Raw genomic sequence first — 18375 nt, forward strand, 5'->3', positions numbered from 1 at the left:
CTGTACATGGAGGAGGTAGAAAAGAGAGCCTTGACGTCCTTTTCAGGGACACCACCAAGTCATTGGTTCAGGTATGTTGACGACACCTGGGTTAAAATTAAATCTCAAGAAGTCCAACATTTTACTGACCACATCAACTCTGTGGATAAATACATCAAGTTCACACGAGAAGATGTAAAAAATGGCAAGTTGGCTTTCTTGGACTGTGAGGTCTCAGTCTCTGATAGAGGACATTTGCAAACCGAGGTGTACCGCAAACCCACCCACACAGACCAGTATTTGCAGTTTGACTCCCATCACCCTTTGGAGCACAAGTTAGGAGTCATCAGGACTCTGTATCACAGAGCAGACAGCATTCCCACTAACTTGGGAGCCAGGCAGAAGGAGAAATCCTACACAAAACAGGCTCTAGAGCAATGTGGATATCCTAACTGGGCCTTCCTGAAAGCAGAGAAGAAACCCGAACAGGACTCCAGTCAGCCATCAGGTGAAAAGGAGGAACCCAGACCCAGACCAGTGGTCATTCCGTATGGTGAGGGAGTATCAGAGAAACTGAGACATTTATTTTCTAAACATAGCGTCCCAGTGGCTTTTAAACCCCAAAATACATTACGGCAATGACTGGTTCATCCCAAAGATCCAGTCCCCCGGCACAAACAGAGTAATGTTGTGTATGCTGTTCAGTGTCAGGAGGGCTGTGATCAGTCTTACATCGGGGAAACTAAACAGCCACTGGCCAAAAGGATGGCCCAGCACAGAAGATCAACATCATCAGGCCAGGATTCTGCGGTCTACACTCATCTCCAGACCAGCGATCACTCTTTCAAGGATGAAGATGTTCACATCCTGGACAGAGAGGAACGATGGTTTGAGAGAGGAGTAAAGGAGGCCATCTTTGTGAAAAGAAATCGTCCATCATTAAACAGGGGTGGAGGCCTCCGGGTTCAACTGTCCCCCTCTTACAATGCTGTGATTGCTAGTATCACTCAGCCCTCTGTGAATAGTAAACAGCCATCAGTGTGCTAATGATCCATTGTTAGGCTGATGGTCCTTCTTGAGCATGTGATCAGCTGGTTTTGGTTGTCAGCAGCAAACTGGTTGATCCACTCTGAGAAGGTGCTATTTAAGAGACTGAGCAGAAAACAGCACCTCAGACTGAGGAAGTCTCTTGGATGGGAGACGAAACGTTTCTATATATTTTTTTGCTTTGTTTTTTTTTTTTTTTTTTTAATGTCCAGAGAACCAGATTGAACTTTTTTGGATTTTTCTACCTGGATTATTGAGCATGCATCAGGATACCTTGGTTAAGGACTTTTTAGATTTATTGAACTCCATCCATCCATCCATTATCTTTACCCGTTTATTCCATTTTGGGTCACGGGGGTCGCTGGTGCCCATGTCCAGCAGTCACTGTGCGAGGGGTGGGGTACACCCTGGACGGGTCGCAAGTCCATCACAGGGCCACATAGAGACAAACGAGACAAACAACCATTCACTCTCTCACTCACACCTAGGGACAATTTTAGAGTTACCAATCAGCCTAACATGCATGTTTTTGGTCTGTGGGAGGAAACCGGAGCACCCGGAGAAAACCCACGCATGCACGGAGAGAACATGCAAACTCCACCCAGAAAGGCCCCTGGACCGGGGTTTGAACCAAGGACCTTCTCTCTGAGAGGCAGCAGCTCTACCAGTTGCGCCACCGTGCTGCCGATTTATTGGACTCATTTAATCTAACTCAGCATGTAAACGGTCCCACCCAAGAGCGCGGACACACACTGGACCTTGTTTTAACACATGATGTGACTGTTAGTAATCTTGAAATTGGTGATAATGTTTTCTCAGACCACATGCCAGTCCGGTTTGAGCTCACCCTCCCCTCATCTAACTCCTAAGCGTAGTAGTATTTCCTGCACGTAGTAGCCGGACCATTAACCACTTCACCGCCGCACGTTTCACAGATGTTTGTAACTCTGAAAAGATAATTCAGCCCCCGGTGTTTCTCACTACCACTGAGGAGCTGACATCCCAGTTCAACTCTGTCTGCTTAAAGACTCTGGATCATGTTGCGCCTGTTAAAACCAAAAAATCTAAACTCAGACCAGAACCTTGGCTGAGTGAGGTCACCAAGGCCATTAGGCAGCAGTGTAGGAGGGCGGAGCGAAAGTGGAGGAAAGACAGGCTGCAGGTCTCTTTTCAAATACTTAAAGAGAGTTGGCGCCGTTATCAGAAAACAGTTAAAGCTGCTAAATCCAAATACTTCTTTGATATAATTACCTCAAACTCTCAAAACCCACATGTCCTCTTCTCCACCCTAAACTCTGTTCTTCACCTCACTGAACCATCACCTCTGGAAGCCTCAACTGAGCTGTGCGACAGCTTCTTACATTTCTTTTTGGAAAAAATTACGACCACCCGGGCTCTCATTTCCCCTCCAACTCATGACCCATCCATCCCACCTCAATCTGTAGCTCCATTTGACCATTTTGAAAACATCACTCTATCTTCTCTAGAGCAGGTTATGTGCAGCTTGAAACCGTCTGGTTCCCCCTTTGATGTGGTCCCCCCTCGACTACTAAAGGAGGTTTTTCCAACTCTAGGTCCGTCCATTCTTACTATAGTGAACAGTAGTCCACTGGCGTAGTGCCAAAATCCTTTAAACATGCTGCTGTCCAGCCTCTCCTGAAAAAACCAAACCTTGACCCCTCAGTCATTTCCAACTTCTGGCCTGTCTCCAAACTCCTATTTGTTTCTAAACTACTGGAGAAAATAGTCGAGTCCCAGTTGAAGTACTTCCTGGAGGGTCATGCCATCTTAGAGCTATTCCAATCTGGTTTTAAACCTCTCCATAGCACTGAAACTGCCCTGCAGTTATACATATACTTTGGCCTGCCCAAAGGTCTTTAATGACATTTTCTTAACCACTGATACCAGTGATGCTGTGCTGCTTGTCCTGTTGGACCTCACAGCCACCTTTGACACCATCGACCATGAAATCCTCATTGCTAGGTTGGAGCAGTGGGTGGGCATCACAGGGTCAGCCCTCAAATGGTTCAGATCCTACCTCACTGACAGATCCTTTTGTGTCTCCATCAAGGATTTTAGTTCTGCAGCGGCAGAGCTTAAATGGGGGGTTCCGCAGGGGTCCATCCTGGGTCCCCTCCTATTCTCTTTATACTTGCTGTTGCTTTGTGCTATTTTCTGGAAACACAACATGCCCTTCCACTTCTACGCCTATGACTGTCAAATTTACTTCCCCCTAAGACACAATGGCACATGCTCTATTCAACCTCTGCTCGACTGCCTGGCTGACATCAGGGACTGGATGGCTTTAAACTTCTTAAGTTTCAATGAAAAGAAGTCTGAAGTCATGTTGTTCCCTCCCAATGACACGATCACAAACCACTGGATTGACCTCTCCGCTCTAACCCTGTCAGAAAAACAAAGAGTCACTAATCTGGGAGTGATAATGGACCCTTCCCTGAAACTTAATCATGTAAACATGATTGTTAAATCATGTTTCTTCCAACTGAGGCGGCTGTCTAAACTGAAGCCCATATTGTCCAAAAATAACCTGGAGACAGTAATACATGCATTCATTACATCTAGGCTTGATTACTGCAATTCGCTCCTGTTTGGTATCAGTCAAACCTCCATAGCACGACTACTACTTGTCCAGAATGCAGCAGCCCGATTTTTAACCAGTACAGGCAAAAGAGAGCACATTACACCAGATTTGGCCTCACTGCACTGGTTACCGGTTCACTTTCAAAACCAGTTCAAACTACTCATGTATGTCTACAAATCACAGAACAGATTGTCTTTGTAGAGATCTAGTAGAGTCTAGAGATCTAGTAGAGGTAAATTAGGGCACAGATTGTGTTGTAAAGAATTTTATCTTCCTTAGATAGAAAGGAGCTATATAAGTACAGTCCATTTACCATTTCATCTAATGATTGGTTTGGCCGAAGATCCATGTGTGGTGGCCAAGGCCACCATTGGCCACCCCCTGGCTCTGTTGTTGGATCTGATGGTGGTCAATAAAACTGCTCCCTCGACTCACCAGAATCTGTCACTCCTTGCTGCCTCAGATGAGCAAAAATAAAACACCTACCTTTGGTCTTCATTCAATATTCAAATCCTTGAACGACGGGCACATCAGCTTGTTTATTTCACAGTGTGGCTGTTTCCGCAGGGCATTTTCAGTACATTTCCTACAATCACCACATGTTAAAGTATTGCTGGGCCCTGCAGTCACACTGTGTGGTTGGCATTAAGCCACCGCCTCCTCAACACATTCACACAGAAATTCTGTCACTCGTATAATATTATTTCCTCTTCAGTTAGTGACATTTAAATACCTTAGTCTCCTCTTAAATCTGACATTAAGGGATATGCAAACATTGACTTTAAATTAAAAATTAAATAAACCAAAAATCAGTTCTAAAAATATAAACCATAAAAATCTGATTAAAATAAACACAGTTACTTTACCAGAGCAAAATCATAAAATCATTAAATGTGGATTATTGAACATCAGATCTCTTTCCTCTAAATCCCTGTTAGTTAATGAACTGATAACTGATCATCATATTGATTTATTCTGTCTGACAGAAACTTGGCTACAACAGGAGGATTTTGTTAGTTTAAATGAATCCACTCCTGTTAATTATTTAAATTTTCATGTTCCTAGAACAACTGACCGAGGTGGAGGAGTAGCTTCTATTTTTCAGTCAGGATTATTGATTAATGCCAAACCAGTTATTAGTTATGATTCTTTTGAATCACTGTCCCTCAGTCTTTCTCATCCAAAATGGAAATCAGAAAAGCCACTTTTACTAGTTGTTATATATCGTCCACCAAGCGCTTACTCTCAGTTTTGTCTGAATTCTCTGAATTCTTAACTGACTTACTATTAAATACTGATAAAGTCATAATAATGGACGATTTCAATATTCATGTAGATGTTGAGAGTGATAGCTTAAGCATAGCCTTTAATAATTTAATAGTCAGTTGGTTTTACCCAAAACGTCTGCACATCTACTCATTCTTATCATCACACTCTTGATTTAGTTCTGACTTATGGTATAGAGATTAAGGACTTAGTAATAGTTCCTCAAAATCCTATTCTGTCCCACCATTTTTTAATAACCTTTGAGTTTACATTAAATGACTAGACAGTCACTGAGAGTAAATTTCATCTCAGCAGGTGCTTATCAGAAAATGCTGTAACCAAATTTAAACAATCTCTTCCATCATTGTTTTCCTCTGTCTTGCAGAGTAATGCATCAGAGAACAGAGACTTAGATCATCTAGTTGATCATCTTACAACTTCAATGCAAACTTCACTTGATAAAATTGCTCCACTGAAAAAGAAAGTAATCAATCAGAGGAAACTGGCTCCTTGGTTCAATTCTGAGTTACATACTTTAAAGCAGGCATCTAGAAGCCAGGAGAGAAAATGACGCTCTACTAATGTTGAAGAATTTTATTTAACTAGGAAAGATAGTCTGCTAACATATAAAAAAGCTCTCCGTAATGCTAGAACTTTATATTACTCATCTTTAATAGAGGAGAATAAAAATAACCCTAGTTTTCTGTTTAGTACTATTGCTAGACTAATTAAAAGTCCCATTTCTGTTGAACCATGTATCCCTACAACTATAAGTAGTGATGACTTCATGAGATTCTTTATAAATAAAATTATTTCAATTAGAGAAAAAATTCAAACCATCCTTCCTTCTACGATCTCTAGTCCCCTGTCAAATGAGACAACTTTAAAAATTTCACTAGAGCCTGATTTATGTTTGGACAGTTTTCGTCCTGTTGAGCTCTCTGAATTGTCAAAAATAATAACCTCATCCAAACCATCCACATGTCTGTTAGATCCCATCCCAACCAGACTGGTTAAAGAGGTATTTCCCCTAATTAATGTCCACATTTTGGATCTACTTAATTTGTCTTTAATGGATGGTTATGTACCACAGAGCTTTAAGGTTGCTGTAATTAAACCTTTACTTAAGAAGTCTGATCTTGATTCAGAAATTCTGGCCAACTATAGACCTATATCTAATCTAACTTTCATCTCAAAAATTCTAGAGAAAATAGTTGCAGGTCAGTTGCGTGAACATCTACAAAGAAATAATCAGTTTGAAGAGTTTCAGTCAGGGTTTAGAGCTCATCATAGCACAGAAACAGCACTAGTAAAAGTCACTAATGATATTCTCATGGCCTCAGACAATGGACTTGTGTCTATACTGGTCCTGTTAGACCTCAGTGCTGCATTTGATACAGTTCATCACAATATTTTACTACAGATGCATGAATATGATATTGGGATTACATGAACAGCTCTATAATGGTTTAAATCATATCTATCTGATAGATTCCAGTTTGTAAATGTAAATAATAAATCTTCTTCATACACCAAAGTTAGTCATGGAGTTCCTCGGGGCTCAGTGCTTGGGCCAATACTCTTTACTTTGTATATGATTCCATAAGGTAAAGTTATTAAACAGCATGGGATAAATTTCCATTGTTATGTTGATGACACACAATTATATTTGTCCATTAAACCCAATGAATCCAATCAGCTACTTAGACTACAAGCATGTCTTAAAGACATAAAAACCTGGATGACACTTAATTTTCTCCTGCTGAACACAGGCAAAACTGAGGTTTTTGGACCTGAGCACCTTAGGAATGAATTTTTCAGTCTTTCTCCCTCCTTAGATGGCATTAATCTGTCCTCCAGCTCTAATGTTAAAAATCTTGGTGTTATTTTTGACCAGGACATGTCTTTTATCCCCCACATTAAAAACGTTACTAGAACTGCCTTCTTCCACCTGCGTAATATCTCTAAAATTATAAACATCTTATCTAAAAATGATGCAGAAAAACTGGTCCATGCATTTGTCACGTCTAGACTGGACTATTGCAATGGGGACATCTCAATGTCCAAATACGTCTTTAAAACGTCTTCAGCTGATCCAAAATGCTACTGCCAGAGTCTTAACTGGAGTTAGTAAGAGAGATCATATTTCTCCAGTTTTAGTTTCTCTCCATTGGCTCCCTGACAAATCAAGAATATAATTCAAAATCTTACTTCTAACCTACAAAGCCCTCAACAACCTGGCTCCATCTTATATTACAAATCTTATTGTTCCATATTTTCCTAACAGAGCACTTCACTCTCAGACTGCAGGTTTACTTGTGGCTCCTAAACTTTACAAAAACAGAATGGGAGGCAGATCTTTCAGTTATCAGGCTCCTCTCTTGTGGATCCAACTTCCAATCTCTGTCCGTGAGGCTGACACATTATCCAGTTTTAAAACTAGGCTTAAGACTTTCCTTTTTGCTAAATCCTATAGTTAGGGTCAGCTTGGGTTTCCTGAGCTGTCCCTTAAGTTATGCTGCTAAAGGCTTAGACTGCTGGAGGACAAACTGACCACAATTTTCACTCTGCTACTGTCTTTTCTTACTCTGCTCAACCTGTTTTGTATTTGTAATTATTTTTTCTATCCTTAACGTGTTTTTTTTTGTCTTTCAGATACACCTGGACCTATGCCTGGACCTACCATTCTGTGTTTGTTTGTCTCTCCTTCCTGCCCTCTCAAACCAGTCGGTCAAAGCAGATGGCCGCTTGTCCTGAGCCTGGTTCTGCTGGAGGTTTCTTCCTTTTAAAAGGGAGTTTTTCCTTTCCACTGTTGCCACTGTGCTTGCTCAGGATGGGAGACTGTGGCGAAGCCAAGATTCAACTTGTCTGCTGGATTCCTTAGATAGAGAACTTTACTAATTGACTTTTATGTATGTGAATGTTTCTGTAAAGTGCCCTGAGACAACTTTGTTGTGATTTGGCGCTATATAAATAAACTGAATTGAAATTGAATTGAAATGTTTTTTTGTTTTTTTTTACTCCGTCTCCAGGCTGGTACAACCGTCTGTACATCAACTTCACTCTGAGGCGCCACATCTTCTTCTTCCTGCTGCAGACGTACTTCCCTGCCACGCTCATGGTCATGCTGTCGTGGGTGTCCTTCTGGATCGACCGCAGGGCTGTCCCTGCCAGAGTCTCGTTAGGTAAGAGGATGCAAGACCCCTGCACCATTTCCTTAAAAATGCACAGAAAAGGCGACTTTGTCTTTTATTTAAACAAGGTGGGAATTGTGGTGACAACTGAACGACGTCAAGGTGTAGAAAAGACGTGTCCATAGAGACGCTGACTGAAAAATGTTGGTTGCAAAGTGCAAGATTGAAAGCCAACAAGGAAGAAGGGGAATAATAACAATGTTAAGTATGAATAAAATGCAATTGTGTATTTTTGGTATACTTAGAAGTTTCAGGTATAATTATTGCATAATGTATTATGTAATTATAGCTTATTTTTATTACTATTATAAAAAATATTATTAATTATATATTTTGCAGCACCATGGCTCAGTTGGTAGAGCTACCGCCTCTCAGCACGAAGGTTGCGGTTCTGGTACCGGTACTGGTCGCCAGGGCCTTTCTAGGTGGAGTTTGTATGTTCTCTTCGTGCATGTGTGGATTTCCTCCCACATACAAAAAACATGCATGTTAGATTGACTGGTAACTCTAAATTGTCCCTAGGGGCACCAGTGACTTGAAAAAGAAGAATCGAGTAAAGATAATAAGTGGATGGATGGATGGATGATGGATGGATGGATGGATGGATGGATGGATGGATGGATGGATGGATGGATGGATGGATGGATGGATGGATGAATGTTTGGATGGATAGATGGATGATGGATGGGTGGATGGATGTATGATGGATGAGTGGATGGATGGATGATGATAGATGGGTGGATAATGATGATAGATGGGTGGATGGATGGATGATGAAAGGGTGGATGGATGGATGATGGATGGGTGGATGGATGGATGGATGGATGGATGAAGGGTGGATGGGTGGATGGATGATGGATGTATATTTGTCAGCTCACCTCCTCCAGGACCTGAGGGTCATCACTGTGGTGAGCTGCAGCAGCTTCAGATGTCTCTGTCGATAGACAGACATAGATCACATCAGACAGACATGATATCTGTTCTGATTTATCTTAATTTATTTTTTGTCTACATGTTTTCTTTCCATCTCTGTCAGTAGCACAGCGAGCTGCAGCAGCCTCTTTAGTTCCTGGGTCCAGATGATGATCCAGATCACTACACAAAATTAATTATAAGTTCTTTGTGACAATCCCAGAATTTCCTAAAAGTTTCATGAAAATCTGTTCAAAACTTTTTGAGTAGTCTTGCTCACAGACAGACAAACCAACTGAGAACAACCTTCTTGGTGGAGGTAATTATGCATGTGTAGTATATATACTGTATATCTGAGGTTGTGAATATTGTTTAATGTTTGCTATTTACTCATATGTATTCCTGTATAGACATTTATTAGATGAATACCATATCAAGATAATAATAATATATTGCAGGTAAATATTGTTTTAGAAATAATGAGGGGTGGGATTAAAAAAGTTTACACTTCCTCCTTCTCCTTTTCAAACAGATAAAATGCTGGCAAGAACTTTATTTACTTTTTGTTTTTTGTTCTTTTATTTTTAGTGTTTCTACTTTTGTTCGAGTCTGTGTATGTTGGGGGGGAGGTGTTTCTGTGTGTGTGTGTGTGTGTGTGTTTTTCTTTTGTAAGGCTGTTTTTATCTGTTTAAAATAAAATTGTAAATGATCTAAAAATATTTATATAATTCCTGAAATTCAGTTTTTAAGCACCAAAAAGAGTTCTGAACGTCTTAAAGTCTTCACTGAATAAGAGACTAATGATGGATGCTTTCTGTTTACAAGTTTGTTTTTTTCTTTTTTGCCAACTGACATTTTATAACTTGCTGAATCTGGTTGTAGTGTTTTATATTTGTCAATGTCAAGTTATCCTGACTGCTTTACAGCTGAATAAAACTTAAAAGACAAAACATTAAGACAAGAAATAAAACATGAGAAACATTAAAAGAACAAGTAAAAGCTGAAATAAAACACAGAAACAACATAAAACTGTCACCTCTCTAAGATCTTATACTCTGCTTTCATTAAATGCCAAAGAAAAACATGCTGCAACAACATCAAGTTCACCAGAGGATGACAACAACAAGGTGGACTGTTTGGTGACCACGGACTGAGATAGACTGAAGTTTATAGGAAACTAACTCACACAGATCAGAACTGTTACCACCCACTGGAACAAACTTTCTATCAGAACTTTACACCATAGGACCAAACATGTCCCCAGAGACCTGTAGAGATCTTGACTGGACCTTTATTGAATCAGAAAGGAAATCTGAACAGAACAAAACAGAGAGAAGAACGAACACAGAAACGTTGTCATCCCTCATGTTCAGGGGTCTGCAAGCTGCGGCTCTTTGTTCCCCCTGCAGCAGCTTTTTCAAGCTTTGACCAAAACTAACATAAAACTGAATTTTATTGGTTGTTACAAACAAAAATAAAGCTAGTTTTAGCTAGTTTTAGCCATCTTAATTTTTCAGCTTTGTGGTCATTTCTTTTGCAAATATGCCATTACTTCAAAGAATAAAATACTCACTTTAACTTTATGCTTTATTTCTATACTTATTTTTTCAGCAATTAAAAAAATCACATAGGTCTGCATAGTTCGTAGTTTAAAAATTGGTTAAAAAAATAATAAATTTTTTTTTTTTTTCCGTCTTTACAAGAATCTGGTATTTTGTTTTAAATTGTAAAAATATCAATCAATGCTAAAAATTATTAGATATTTTTAGCATTATAATATGTGGCCCCTACTGGTCACAAAAGCCCCTTCCAATAAATCTAAAGTGGTCCACGGGCCACCACTTGATAATCACAGTTGTAGCAGGTTGTTGCGGCTCTGGACACATTTAATTTAGTGAACGAAGGTGCAAAAATGGCTCTTTTGCTCATAAAGGTTGCAGGCCCCTACTCATGTTGCTGGTGGATCTGAGAAACTCTGGAGGAAATTCTACAAACACAACATCCTGGTGCATTTCAAACCTAACAGGACTCAGACAGAGGCTGGTCCATCCTGAGGACAGAACCCCCAAACCCAAACTGAGCGGTGTGTCTGCAGTTCAGATCTCTATACTGGATTCCAGAATTGCGCCGCTCAAGGTGGCTGCATATTGGAGTAGCTCTCACATTCATTCTGAGATTTTGCTTTTGAAAACTTTAATTAATCTTTTTTCTGAATGTAAATCACTTTTTTTCAGATGATTACTTCCTCTGGTATCAGATGCTGTGCTGCTGGCAGGATTTTTACTGAAACCTTTTTTACTTTTGGACGTTTGTTATGATGCGTAACCATAACAACATGGTGGTTTTCTACAACTGGGAGCAGCTGATTAACATCTCAAAAGCTCAAATCTCAACTACAGCCCCAAATCCCAAATCAGTGTAAAAGGAGGTGCCGTGAATGCATTCCCGTCTACCTGGAGGCAGTGCTTGAGTGCCTGACTGCAGAGATCTTGGAGGTAGCGGGAAACGCAGCTTGTGACAGCGGGAGGACCAAGATCCCCGGCACCTGCAGTTAAGTCTGTGGCAATAAGGGGCTTGGCAGGCTGCTGAGAGAAATGGCCATCGCTCAGGGAGAAGTTCTGCCCAACATTCAGGCAGTCTTGCTGCCCAAGAGGACCGAGAGGTCTGCTGGGTCTGGGTGGACAGATTGACATCTGTAGCCAGTTTCTTCGGATCCATTGTGGGACGGACTGCTACAAGAGATCCTTCCTGCCCAAAGCCATCAGCATCTAGAACAACTCTAATGAAACCAAGATGAGCTACAACAACAATTAATTTCCCTTTGGGATTAATAAATTATATTTGAATTTGAAACTAATCAACCTCTCCACAGAGGCATGGCTCAACACCGGAGAGCAGCTCTTCAGAACTAGACTCAGCAGTTCACCTTCACCTCAAGGACACCCTGCTGAGGACCAACATGTTCATACTGTGGTCAAAGAAGACAGATGGTTTGAAAGTGGGGGTGAAAACCTTTCATCTTTAAACAGAGGAGGAAGTCTCAACTTTCTAAAACCTACAGTGCAGCATTAAAGCTGATGAACACCTTCATGCAGGTGAACAAAACATTTCACTGTGAGCCAGGCTAACAAAGACCTTAATGACCCTCTGTTGTGAGAGGCAGGTGGTTTAACACTAGAAGTCCCAGGAATTTCGACCTCCCCCCAGAAGTCCTGAAAAAGGGTCAAAAGACCCTTAGCACTAGAGTGACTAGATTTTCAAGATCCTGAGGACAAACCCCCTCCTTCTCCTCAACAATTTGCGGGCCATTAACTGCCATTTGTTTTAAATATGCACACAAGTAACTCAGACACACCCACCTCACCAGACTGCATTCCAATGTCCAATCCAGGGAGCGGGGGATTTAGAAGCCAGGTTCACTTGCACAAAAAAGCGCAGCCTTAGTCAAAGTAGTGCTCCAAACCAGACAACTCTGATGGCTCCAATTAGCATCCTTTCATTTGTAAATGTGGCCATTGCCTTAGGAATCAGCAGGGGAGAGATGAGCTGAACTCACACAAACGTCCGTCTAATACTCCAAACAGATGCGAAATCAACTGGTTATATTTTGAACTTATATCTCTTGGTGGCACGTTGGTGCACATTTTGAACAAATTGAAGTCGATTTACTGTTTATTTTTCAATTGGTTTGGCTCATTTCTTGAAACCGAGATGACCATGTGAAACACAACTCAAGAGACTTTGCATTTTGAGGTTACTGACAATTTGTATGAAACACATATTTTGTTTTGAAGCATACATGAAGTGTTTTGGGAGAGATGCATTATCCAGGTCATTTTGCCAAATGAACAAAACAAAACAAAAGTTTGCAAAACATACAATCTGTTTCAAGATATATGCAAAAGTTTTTCTAAAAGATTTTAGTAATGTTTTTCTTTCAGAAAAAAGAGAAGTGGGTTCAAAATGACAGTTTAGAAAAAAATAACCAAATTAATTGTGAGAAGAAGGCACGCAAGGAGAAACTGCTTCAGCAACAACCTTCCACAACCAGCCCTGGCAAAAGGGCAAAGTGTCAGATCAAACATCGATGCACGAACAATTGTGCAACTGTGAGATGTGTCAACTGCTACAAATACACATGTGGCAAATGTACCAGGGACATACCCTGGCAGTGCCAGGTATGTTTCGACAGTGCAGATGGACTGCTGAGTGAGTGCTGAAATGCCAGTCACACAAGGAGGACATGCCACTCACACACACACAGCCCCCCCACTAGAGCATAGTGTAAATATGTGTAGAATTGTTTTATCCCTTGTATTTTTATGACAAAAATAAAAAGCATGGAAACAAATAACGGTTGTTGTTTTTTATATTTCTCATGCTGAAGTTTTAGTCCTCTTGACATACACACAATTGCTTATGGTCTGTGCTTTTTTGCTCAAAACTAAGCTACATACTATATACATCAAAACAAAATATGTGTTTCATACAAATTGTCAGTAACCTCAAAATGCAAAGTCTCTTGAGTTGTGTTTCACATGGTGTTTTGAGAATGTCATCTCGGTTTCAAGAAATGAGCCAAACCAATTGAAAAATAAACGGTAAATCGACTTCAATTTGTTCAAAATGTGCAACAACGTGCCACCAATATATATATATAAAAATCTTCATATTATAAAATACAATAAACTGAATATAACTAACTAGAAACTAAATGGCTAAACTCAATGGAAAACAGTTAGTTGGGAGTTAAGCGTGCCCCCCTCCTGTGGTGCACCAGTAATGGCCTTATTTACTAAACAAAAGTGCCTGTTAACAGCTCATTATAGGATGTTAGCTAAAATCCTTCAGGTCACTCGACCCGTCTCTGGGTTCCAAAGGTAGAAATGTTAAATGACCCTTCTCTGGGACTTCTAGTGTTAAATCTAATCTGCTGGTCAGTCTAAGTAACAAGACCTCTCATGCAGCTCTATAAAGTTTGGAAATCCATTTTTTTGGACTTGATAAAGCCTCCCTGATCAGAAACGAGACGTCTGCAGCTACAGAACAGAAGTCCAGTTGTTTTGTTTAAAAGTTTTTTTATTCACCATGTCCTGGATGACTGAGAATCTTCACCAGTGTGTTTGACTTTATGAATCTTGATCTGAACCTGATAAAAATGGATTGAGTTATGAGAATGAATGGGACTAATTGGACTACGGCAGATGAGGCTGAGTGGTTAAAGCAGTCCTCCAATAGGAGTGTCAGGGGCTTGATTCTACCAGCAGTCACATGTTGAAGTGTCCCAGGTCAAGACACTGAACCCCTCATTGCCTTCGATGTGTGTCCCATCAGTGTATGAATGTAAATGGTAAATGGACTGTACTTATATAGCGCCTTTCTATCTTATTTCAAGATACTCAAAGCACTTTACACTACAATCTGTCCTCATTTACCCATTCATACAGCACTCTACTAGATCTCTAAAAAGCTAATTGAACAAATAATTCTAAAAATAGACTAATCAGAGCTTTAGATCACATTCATGTGTGATAAAACACTGATTATTCTTATAGTAGAGTGCTGTAAATGAGGCACAGATTGTGTTGTAAAGAGCTTTGAGTATCTTGATAAGATAGAAATGAGCTGTATAAGTACAGTTAATTTACCATTTACTAATTGGAGTGAATCTGACCGACTTGGGCTGCGTGAATCACATGTTTCCTTTTTGTAAAACGCTCTGAAATTAGTGGTTTTATGCTAGCACTGTAGCAATCCTCAAATGTTCTACAAACACCAGTTTTGTTCTGTCCATTGTCTGTGCCTCAGGTATAACCACGGTGCTCACCATGTCTACCATTATTACTGGAGTCAATGCCTCCATGCCGAGGGTCTCCTACATCAAAGCCGTGGACATTTACCTTTGGGTCAGTTTTGTTTTTGTCTTCCTTTCTGTGCTCGAGTATGCTGCAGTCAACTATCTAACAACAGTGAGGGATGGAGAAGACCGGAGACTACGAGAAAAAGTGAGGGAACAGGTATGAAAAGCAATCCAAAGGTATGTTCAACTACAAGTAGTTCCAGAAAGTTTAAATAAGTTCTGTTGTCTTTTCTCTTTTCCACGCAGTCCCAAAATCTGCCTTGTGCATGTGACATGCCTCAGAGCAAGACCATGATGCTGGACGAGACATACGAGGCAGACGCCAACAGTCTGGCGGGGTACATCCGAACCTCCAAAGTGTCTGAGGATGGATCAGACAACCAGGAGCAAATGGTGGTGCATTTAGCTTTGGACGATGAGTTCACAGGGACGAAGAAGAATTGTATTCACAGATTTTGCGTCATCCAGAACACCCACACCATTGACACTTTCTCTCGTGTAATCTTCCCCGGTGCCTATACTCTGTTCAACTTGATCTACTGGTGCGTGTACTGCTGAACAAGTGTGTTTCATTAGTCTGCAGCAGAAAAGGAAAATAATTTCTTTGGTTTAGGAAAAAAAAATATTGTTCAGAAAGTGCAACAGAGTTTAGCTTGATGACTCCATAACCAAACATCTGTGAAGGAGTTCACTTCGGGCTCACTGCTGAGCTTGATCACCTGCAGAGACCAGAACGAGCCTCTATCCAGTACCAAAACACAAAATTACTTCTGAGCTGGTGTCACACAGCTACTGTTCCCATTTACACACATATATACTGGTTTCAGACAAAGTGGGGGAGTGGTGGCACAGAGGGTGGGCCTGTGATCCAAAGGTCACCGGTTCAACTCCCCGGACTGACAACATCAAAATGTGGATGGGGAAGGTGAAACACCCACACCTGCCTCCACCCTCGTTTGCTCCACTCTGGACCCTTGAGCAAGGCCCTTAACCCCCCACCATCTGTTCTTCCCTAGATAGCAGCTCTCTGCTCCACCCAGAGGGCTGTGGTAGCTCAGTGGTCTGTGGTTGTGTCACGAAGGACATCTGGCATAAAAACAATTGCCAAGTCTTATTGTGAGTTAATTCGCTGTGACGACCCCTGAAGAAGGGAGCAGACGAAAGAAGAAGAAACAAGATTAGTTTCAGAGAATGAGCATTCCATCATGTTTGCACCTCAAAACAAGCAACAGAAGATCTGATCTCTTGTTTACGTCATAGTCTTGGGTGGAGATCCCATTATTTTACAACAGTACATTTGACTGTATCTGAAGAGACCCCCTGTCATTCCCCATCTGTTACGGAAGCACGATCCGTAGTGTACTTCCGGGTCACACGGATCGTCATTGTTTATGAATAAAAACAGTTTTATTTTACTTAGAAAAGTACGTTATCTTCGGCGAACTTCATGTAGCTAATTTATGCCACTCGTATTTCCATTACAATCATTGGTTAAGATTGATATGCGACGCATTAGTCCTGACCCCCAGCCTGGGCTGAATGAGAAAAACCCTGCAAGATACAGAATGAATTATTTCCATGGTGAAACAGTGCCACTCAGTGGTGAAGTTGCACATCATTTAAACCATGATGTAAATATGTCAATGATTTTAACGCGTGGCATAAATTAGCAACATGAAAATCGGCGGAGATAGAGCACATATTTTTTTAAGTAAATTAAGACAGTTCTTATGGGGAGGCTGTGGCTGAGTGGTTAGAGCAGTCGTCCTCCAATGCGAGAGTTGGGGATTCGAATCCACCAGCAATCAAATGTCGAAGTGTCCTTGGGCAAGACACTGAACCCCTCATAGCCTCTGATGTGTGTCCCATCAGTGTATGAATGTGATAAAGCACTGATTAGTCTCTTTAGAATGATTTGTTCTATTATCTTTGTAGAGATCTAGTAGAGTGCTGTATGAATGGGTAAATGAGGACACAGATTGTAGTGGAAAGCACTTTGAGTATCTTGAAATAAGATAGAAAGGTGCTATATAAGTACAGTCCATTTACCATTTATATTTACCATTCATAAACAGAATTATACTAGTACATTTTCCTTAATCTAGCATATTGAACGGCGATCCCTGCAACCCAAAGGTATTCCTTTTAGCGCATGCACAAATGAGCTACACTACGGATCGGGTTCTGAAACAGACTGGGGAATGACACTCCCCCCAACCCCACCCCCCAATAATGAGGTGGAATTTCCGCCTTTGATCATGATGTGTATTTTGTGAAAATTTAATGTATTTCTATTCACTTACTTCTAACTAGTGATGGAAAGTTCATTTGGTTCAGTTCATAAATATATCAACAAATTCAGCTGACAAAGATAAAATGGGCATTTCCTTTTTAGTTGATTATAAAGATCTTCGGACTCAAGTTATTTTGGAAAAACAGTAGGATAAGTCTTTATTGTCAATTCATAGTGAGTACAACTGAAATGTATGCAGCCTTTAGTGATAAATTTAAAAATAGATTAGACTTTTAAAACTTATAATATTTCACTGTTGTGGTCTGTATGTCTTGGATGGACTCACAGGACACACAACGTAGAGTCCAGACAATTGAAATGTTTTAAATAAAATATTTTAATAAACACCATCATTTGAACAGATAAAAGAATGGGGAGCCCCGGACCAGCCAGCAGTGGATCACTGAACTCAGGCCGCTCCCCTCACCTTGTAGTCCAGAACCTAAACCTGCAACCAAAAACCAGAAAACAGAACTGCCAGTAACTCCCAGACCCAGTTAATAATAAACAAAACTAAATGTGACTGTGCAAAAGGCTGGTGTTTATAAAGGAAGGAGAGGGAGCAAGGCTGGAGAGTGGAACAAACAACCATCAGACTTCCAACCAAGTCTCTCTTCTCTGACCTCCTCCTTGCTTATCCAGCAGGCAGAGCTTCTTCCTTTGAAAGTCTCTTCAGCTATTCAAAACTGAAAAGAGATGACACCAATTAAACAAGTGACACAGGGCCACGTAACCTTCTCATTCTGTTAAGAATGATGACCTTTGTAAATGTAGACTTGGCGTACCACAGGGGTGTTGTCTGCAGACTGAATTGTTGTAATGAAATGTATTTGTGAGATGTGAGGCTTCACAGTCCCAGCTCAGAGACTGGATGAGGTGGCCTTCTGAAGAGCTGATGCTCCTCATCATCTGATCGGAACAAAGTTCAACACATTTTCATTTGCAAACGTTCAAGTACACGATTCGATTTTTACCATAATGAGTTTATTACGAGTTCATAACCCTCGGGTCGAGGCTTAGTTTCTGCCTCAAGTGGAGGAGTTCAAGTATCTCTGGGTTTTGTTCACGAGTGAGGGAAGAATGGAGCATGAGATTGACATAAAGTCTGGTGCAGCATCTGCAGTATTGTGGACTTTATACCGGTCCGTTGTGGTGAAGAGAGAGCTGAGCTGTAAGACAAAGCTCTCTGTTTACCAGTCAGTCTATGCTCCTACCCTCACCT

At 40.7% G+C, this 18375-nt stretch overlaps 1 protein-coding gene across 1 annotated transcript in view; it reads left to right on the forward strand.

Moving 5' to 3' along the window:
* LOC119418037 (gamma-aminobutyric acid receptor subunit rho-2-like) overlaps window positions 1-15418 on the forward strand; it is a 95465-nt gene extending 80047 nt beyond the window's left edge. Inside the window, exons 7-9 of the mRNA XM_037685283.1 lie at window positions 7927-8079; window positions 14809-15017; window positions 15107-15418. Coding sequence (XP_037541211.1) covers window positions 7927-8079; window positions 14809-15017; window positions 15107-15418 — 674 coding nt within the window. The remainder of the gene's footprint in view (window positions 1-7926; window positions 8080-14808; window positions 15018-15106) is intronic.
* Window positions 15419-18375: the final 2957 nt, after the last annotated feature.

This window comes from Nematolebias whitei, chromosome 12 (genome assembly GCF_014905685.2).
Source record: "Nematolebias whitei isolate Nwh7 chromosome 12, NemWhi1, whole genome shotgun sequence".
Lineage (NCBI taxonomy): Eukaryota > Metazoa > Chordata > Actinopteri > Cyprinodontiformes > Rivulidae > Nematolebias > Nematolebias whitei.